The 8,300-nt window shown below is 36.3% G+C and overlaps 1 protein-coding gene across 1 annotated transcript; it reads right to left on the bottom strand.

The window, feature by feature from the left end:
- Nucleotides 1-1,924: 1,924 nt before the first annotated feature.
- Nucleotides 1,925-6,948, bottom strand: LOC145985573 (egl nine homolog 1-like). The gene is made up of 2 exons (XM_083119643.1): nucleotides 5,998-6,948; nucleotides 1,925-1,945 (listed from the first exon to the last, which is right to left on the bottom strand). The coding sequence occupies exons 1-2, from the start codon at nucleotides 6,946-6,948 to the stop codon at nucleotides 1,925-1,927; spliced, it is 972 nt and encodes a 323-aa protein (XP_082975769.1).
- Between the last annotated feature and the right edge of the window lie 1,352 nt (nucleotides 6,949-8,300).

An 8,300-nucleotide genomic window follows, 5' to 3' on the forward strand; every position in this document is an offset into this window, starting at 1 on the left:
AGCTTTAAACGCCCCCACTCTTAACATTCTTTCGCATTACAGGCTGGCTACTCTATGACCATGATAAAATTCAAATTTAATTCCCGGTTTTCAAGGCGAATTTTCCAAAAATTCAAGGATACAAGCAGGTGTTTTCTAGGTTTCAAATGCCATTTCACATACTCAAGACTCGAAATACATCTACAAATACAAGTCACAAATGCTACGGGATATATTCTAATCTGCGAAAAATTGTTAATTGTGTAAGAATTTCAAACTCAAATATACCTAATCATCTTCAAGATATCTTGCAATAATCTTCCATCTGTCACTTCATTGATTGATTTGTTGTTTTAAGTCCACTTTATCCACAGTAAGGCTAATCGGGACTGGACCTACAGTTTAAAGTGGAATCCGAACCACTTGTGCCTCCACCGGGACCCCTTGATTACAAGGAGAAGACGCTACCACTGCGCCATCGGGGAGGCCCTCTTCCATCTGCCACATTGCTCTACAAAGGACACTAACAAAGTAAACGGATCGAGAGAATTCAGTTTTATTTTTCACACATTATTTTCTCCTCGAAAAAATAAACTGTGAAAAACTCGCCTCGGGGCATTTATAAATAGTATGTATAAATTGAATAGGATTTGGATTAATAAAAGCTGTAATTTTTCACATCTACGGATAAAAATTCAAGTAGAATTCCCGGAGCCAACAATTCACGCAGAATTCCCGGTGAGTAGCCACCGTACATTACAATACGTCCATTATCAAAGTTGGTAACGATTTGTGGGGGAGTGATCTTTATGAATTTAGTTGCTCGTGACTTATTTAATATACAGGGTGGACTAAAAGTGAACATACTGTGAAAAATTTGGAGAAACGATGGCGTAAATGACTTTTTAATATACAGGGTGGGCCAAAAGTCATTACACTGTGAAAGATTTGGAGAAACTACAGTCTAAGACCAAATACCAACTGTAAAATTGATATGAGGGTTTTTCTTTTTCTGTTTCATTTGGAATTCTTGACCATCCCTATTTTGAAATTGTAAAATGAAACAACACAATGTTCATATAACAACTTCCTTTAGTCACTGAATAAGCCAATAAAATACATTGACCTGATGCACTTGCCATGATTTGACATGCTTGACTCAAATTTCCCTTGTATCAACTTATGAAATATAAACTTCATGTGACTGTAGGGACTTTAAATATGGATCATTCTGCACCCAATCAAGGCAATTTTTACACAAATTCTTCTTCACCATTTTGAATAATTGGTTAAATTTGGTGAATTGTACAATAAAATATCCCCAAATGTTACGTTAATATGTTGCAGACAATTGAAGGAGCCAGAGTTTACAAAAAATGAGCAAACAACATTTAAAGCCCAAGTAAATTCAGCTTGAGATTTGCTAAAGGTCTCAATTTGAAGCTCCTTCTATGGGTTCTCATATGAGATGCATATGCAAATGCATATTTTCAGTGTCTTCAGGATATATTGTATATTTTACCGATTTTTTCTTACAAATGCATATTCTGTCTGAAAATTTGTAGTTTATTTTCCTTTGGAGCAATTCAGAAAAATGATTCGGTATGTGTTTGCGAAGAATTCTGGCTACAAACTCCTAAAGGACATTTGTTCTATTCATGAAGTGAAACAAAATGTGGACGGTATTCCAAGTGAACTGTACATTTCCAATTTGTTGAAATTACAACATGCGCCTATTGTTTCTTGTGATGTGGAGAGAGTGTTTTCAGAGTATAAAAGTATTCTCATGGATAACAAGCATAAGTTTACTTTTGAGCATCTGAAACAATGCGTAGTTATTAAGTGCAATAGTAACCTTTCATGCTGAGTAGAATGAGAGAGAGCTGGTAAAATTCCACCTTCTGCTAATCGTGACGTTCAGTGAAGTCAGAAACAGTTAGTGGACTTATGACAAAAATACATAGCCCTATACAAAAACCATATGTAAAATATGTTCAATTGTCAATAAGGTAAGCCAAACCATATATTTTTACTTATGTAAACAGTGGAATTAATAAGTAGTTACAAGCTATGGCTAAATTTTCGGAGTTCGATGTAAATTTTTAAAATTTCAAATGCATATTTTGATCATTTAAAGAGCATATTTCGAGCATTTTAAGAGCATATTTAAAGTTTTTTAGTACATAACTATCCGAAGCCTTGATTTTGGCTTTTTCAAGAAGCTAAACATTTCATAAAATATTCTCAGAAACATAACTCAAGCTGTTAACTGATCACCACAGATTTAATTTGGCCAACAATGGCACCATTTGTTATAGAAACTAGAAGTACTGAGTGTTGAGATGACATTTGTATGAGTAATAGTGATGGCACCACCACAAAGAAATGCCCACCTCCATTGTGGAGTGGTTTGTACAACATGCTACGATGTCAAAGGTCCCAGGTTAAAATCCTGACTTGGACACGAGTGTCTTTTGTGAGTATCTCGTAATCAGTTTCATCATACTATCCCCCTTCCCCGTCTTCACGATTAGCCAAAAGTGGCACAAAAATGTGTATGAAAATATACCAAATCAATCAATCAAATCAACCAGAAAACTATGAGTGGGGAGTAGGGGGTACAAGCACCATTTAATATGCTTCTAAAATCCACACAAAAATGAAAATATTTAGGATAAAAGAGCCTTTATTTATACGTTTTTCTCTTGTTGGCCCAAGAAGAGGATGAACTGCTCACCCATTGGGCACATGCCCCACCCTTCAGGCAGGAACAATCATTTCTCAGAAGTCAAGATATTATGAAACATCAGATGGTTTGTGCTAATTTCATCTCAATTGTTATTAATTTAATAAAGTACATTTTTGGGTCATCATGTATTTCAACTTCACTACTTAAAGCACAACAAAGGCGATGAATAACAACTTCATGATATGCATTGAAAATTATACAAACAATGGCATACTCTCAGTACCAATTAGTTTGCGTTCATTGCATTGTCAATCATTAGTCCTCTGTATTGGCAACTATTTTTTTCAACAAGAACATTTCATCCTCTAGAAAAACACTTAACAATGTGGGAATATTTTCTTTTTATAAATTCTGCCTTTCTTGCAAGACAGAATTTCTGGTGATATTATTTTTTACTTTTTATACATTTCCTTACGCAAGCACATCTGAAACAATTTGCCATGAACAGCAATTTTCTTCCATATGACAAACTATCTTTCCACTCATTCGTACACTATGTAATGTCAGTGTGATTTGCTTCACATGCAGTTCAATAGTAGTGATTTCTGTTAAGATGAAGTGGCAATTGATGAAATGATACAAAAATGTTCATATTTACAGTCCTGTTATATGAAAACAGTTTCAGGATACATTCTAACCCCTTAACAACTCCACAATTATACGTTAGCGCACTATACAACCTTCTGATATCAACTTCAGAACAACTAATCTATGTGATGTAAAAAACTTCCAGAAACCCGAGGGTGTATGTGTAAAAATTTAAACTAACAACAAGAATGCCAACAGAGCAGATGACCTTCAACAATACAAATCAGTCACTTAAAATGTGGATGGAAAAAACATTTGGCAAATAGGCTACATGTAACTTTGTGGGTGACAGTATTAAAAAGCATCAACAGAATATGAACAAGTGCAGTAATTGTAAACACACACACACAAAAAGTGGCCCAAGTTCCTTTTGTTTTATTGCAATTTTATCATGCTACGAATGCAATTTTTACGTAGTTCGATTTTAGTCTGTTAACACATACTGTTGAGTTTTAACTATTACTTAAGATTTTGTTCAATATATGTTTTTGTGGTTAGGTTAGGCAGGTGAGGTTTGGTTCTCTTAGTATTAAAATAAAGCCCCTAAATGCATTCGATACCAGTCTGTTATAGGGAAAACACATTTCACTCGTCCATTTAGTCATTTTTTACATTCGTACTTACCTATTATGCATTGCAAAACATTATTTAAGGTGGGATTTTGCTTTTTTCACTGAAATAATTGTAATTTTTCACATTACGAGTATTTATTGTTCGTTGCCTTTTCGCTTCCGTTACACGCAATATGGCGGGCAAATCTTGACTAGTGTTGTCTATCATCTGTGGGTATGCAGTGTTTCCAACCTTGTTAACCGAAAAAAATCTTACTTTCGTGTTACAGATTTTGTATTTTTTCCAGATTCCAAAACCCCACGAACCATGCACGCATAGCCCCACACAACATTTATAAATAGCCCCACGAACCATGCACGGATAGCCCCAGAAACCATTCATAAATAGCCCCACGAACCATGCACAGCAAGGTTAGGTTCCGTTAGGTTAGGCAAACATAGTTAAAATTGTCAAGTTCTGGGGGAAAAAATGGCGTCGGAAACACTGACTGGGGATTACGTCATCGAACGCACGGTACATTTGGTTCACATAGTCGAAGGTAATGGAGGCAAGAGCTTTTGTGCATCGGAGACACATTAATGTTGAAAAATACATGATTTACCGGCCGAATAAATTGAACGGAGGGAGAAAACACTTCCACGACTTTTCAAAAGTCTACATAAACTCAGTTCTGTAAGAACTTTATCCTGTAAAATTGAAGAAAAGTGTTTTCCCTATAACAGACTGTTACCATGCATTCTACTAAGGTTCCGATTTACTTCTACATTCATTCCCACTAGTCTACGATATTTAATGCCGCTTGTCAACGGAGAATATCTTGTCAATGAGAAGCACGCATGCTTGCGTAAGGTAATTTTTAAGTTTTTTTTCAACATAAATAACTTCTTTTTTTGGTAAATATGCAATATCGCCCGGACGGATTTCTTCACATTTACAGGAGAAAGAACTTACTGAAATGAGTTTCTTTAGCATTCTGGACGTTCTTGGAGGTATTTTCTTTCACGGAAAGTAAAAACTTCGTAGTTTAATGCTGCCGAACAAGAATTAATCACTTTTTACGTAAGAAATTGGCATTGCCTGCCACATTATGCCGTTGTTTCCATTGTGTGCGTGCAGCTGGCAAGAGCATTAAAAGTCACGTGATCTCTGCAGTGTTTCCAAACGTGCCTTCTTTTTACGAAAATTTCTATTTTTATCTATGTTTGCCACGCTTTCTTTTTTCGATGAATTTAGGGGTGAAATGAGTGCTAATGGAACCTAACCTAACAGGCCTAACCTAACCTTGTGTGAATGGTTTGTGGGGCTATCCGTGGATGGTTTTTGGGGCTAACGTCAATGGTTTGTGGGGCTAACGTGCATGGTTTGTGGAGGTAAACATGAAAAAAAAATCGAAATAGTACGTAATTTTCCGTCATGAAGGTTTGAAACACTGCTTGCACACTGAAAATCGACAAAACACAAGCTGGCGCGTCATGACGCACGATGATCCATTACGAGTGCATGCCATATTGTCTATTACAGAAGCGGAACAAGTAAGACAAATATTCAATCGTAATATGAAAAGTTGACAGTATTTTATGGAAAAAGGCATAACTTCACCTTAAAGAATGTTCCGCAAGGCAAAATAGGTAAGTACCAGTGGTAAATTAAGGAAATAAATGAGTGAAAGGTGTCCGGGCGTTATCGCATATTTACCCTTTTTTTTTTTTTTTTTTTTGGAATCCAAGCAGTGCTCGTTACTTCAAGGAAGATTCAAATTTTGTGTGACAATGAATTCCAAAATTCTACGATAATTAGTCTTTCTGCTAGGAGAATTTGAAAAAAAATAATCGTAAAACAATCGGAAGTTACTGAAAAGGCTCTCTCTTTGAAATAGTTGATTTCCATACCCTGGTCTAGAAAATTATCAAACATTAAATAAAGCCGTAATAAAATAAACAATACATATTCACGTAAGCAACTGTCATTCCAGAACATTCTATATTTTAAGAGCACTTCAAATGCAAACTATATGTAGTTATCCACATTGGTAAGTCTGTAAAAAATATTGTTTAACTAGACTAGCAATGTTTTCAAATGCATACAAATACACTACAAAATATTCTTACCTTTGTCCTTCCATTGATTGTATAGTCCCCCATCTTCCCATTATTTTGCATTTTGTTAGCTGTCATTATAATGGCATCCACTCTGCTAATAAGCATGCCAATATTTTTACAGGAACTTTCTTTGCCATCTATCCACGTAATTTGATCGCCTCGTATTGTCTTTAAGTCATTTTTAACTTTATTACTAACCAACTGTCCATCTTTGAAAACACCTGAATGATACATGGCTATGACTTCTTCTAGAACAGCTATTCCTTGTTCTGGACCTAAAAAATTGTCTACAACACACACACCATAATCGTTCATATCTTTGATGACATTTCTACACATTTCTTCAATTATCCACTGTTGATCGCACTTTTTCCTGTGAAGAAATGGCGGCAGGGAATTGTCATTAAAAAAGGTACTTGTGTTGTCACCTACATCTTTCGTTCCATTTGTACTATTTGGAGGCATTATTAAACCACGAAGTGACGTGTCTTGAGTTGGCATATTTCTTGTGGTTTCCAAAGAATACGAATCCAACTGTTCTGTATTGGGAGAAGCACTACCACTTCCACTACCGTCCCGAAAATCCAGGGTCGGACTTAAAATTTCTGTTCTAGCGCTAAGAATTTCGGTTTCAGAGCTTCCTTCTGACGTAATAGGACTAGTGTTCCAACTGGCAATTTTTGAAGTTTTTTCTGAAAATTTCACATTTGATTTATCATTTGCAGAAATCTCATTTGACCTTGTTTCTTGAATCGCACAACTAGCTCCAAGTTTTGCATTCACAGACTGATCAGAAGTTTTTAGCGAGTTGTCACGTTGCTCCTTTCCACAAAACACCTTGTGCTCTTTCCAGTGCTGTTTCTGGTGTTCCTTGGAGCAGTAATATGCACTTCTACACCTAGAACAACGGAGTAGATTTTCAAAGGCACCGCACAGTTCGCAACAAAAGGACGAATTCATTATGCGAGAAACGCGACAACCACCGACACCATCTTTGTCCTCCTCTACAACGAAAGTCAACGTGGAAAGGAAAAGTCAACATATGATAATTATGTTTCTATTCATTTTTCCTTTATGGGTTTCCTTCCGATAATTTCACATGAATTCTAAAGGTTAAAAAATCGTATGAAATCTAGAATATGGTGCCATATTGTAAAATATCGTAATTCCATTCAAGGCTTCATATGATTTAATAGTACATTGCAGTTTTGCCAGCTACATTTTGTATTATTTCATCATAGGGAAACCATAAAATCGAACTGGGGATTCTACAACACAAGTCAAGTCAAACACCAAAGGGACGAACATTTTAACTCCTCAGAAAACAAGAAAAACTAAATAAATCCATTCTTTTTTGCGAAAATATTAATTTTATATCATAGATACATACTTAATGACTAAGTAAATGTAAACTATCCTCTTTCGTTTCTTTCCGAATCCATTAGTGGTGTGCGCCACTGGCGTATGAAGGATTTTCTTTCGGGAGGGACAGGACTGGGATTGTAACGGTTGGGTTGCATGTATACACAATACGATATTTCGTATTTTTAGAATTTTCCTCTCTTAAAATGGCAACGTAGGGTATTTTAAGGAGGCTTTGCATTTGCCACTTTGGTTCTTTCTCGAGTTTTTCACTGCTTTTATTTGAAAATTTTGATTTTCTCAAAATTTCGGAATAGAATGTAGCCCCTTCAGCACCCTTCTGCGTACGCCAGTTGTGTGTGGGATCCTGAAAAGTCGTTACCGGAATCAGAAAAAAAATCCCTCCCCTCTCCAGACTTTGGAGGGAGAGAGAGAGAGAGCATGCATGAAGATATTAAACTTAATAAAGGATTGTGGGAATAAGCATAGAATGGAATAAGTATTATAAACAGTATGTGATATTCAGATCCTCAATATAAAGTTACACATGGCGCATTATGTTGTGTAAATATGTAATTAAAATACGGCCAACCTCCGTGGCGGAGAGGTTAAGTAAGCACACTACAACGCCAGGGGTCCAGGGCGGATTAAAGGGGGGCGGAGAAGGCGATCGCCATTCCGAGGCCCTTGAGGGGGCGTTGTGGGCAACTTCCAGCGACGACCTATTTTCTTTTTTCATATATTGATAAATAATTTATACAGTTGGAATTAAATGTAACACACATAGAGTCAATTAAGTAACATACTAGAGCAAAATAAATGGGGACGCAGAGGGCGCCCCACTACTCGAGGGGCGATTAGAAACAGGGTGCGAACAAAGATAAGAATGGTGAAGGATGGGGGCGACGAGAGACAGGGCGCCGAACAATGATATGTAAGAATATGAAAAA

The sequence above is a fragment of the Lepisma saccharinum genome, chromosome 3 (genome assembly GCF_977018435.1).
Source record: "Lepisma saccharinum chromosome 3, izLepSacc3.1, whole genome shotgun sequence".
Taxonomy (NCBI): Eukaryota; Metazoa; Arthropoda; class Insecta; order Zygentoma; family Lepismatidae; genus Lepisma; species Lepisma saccharinum.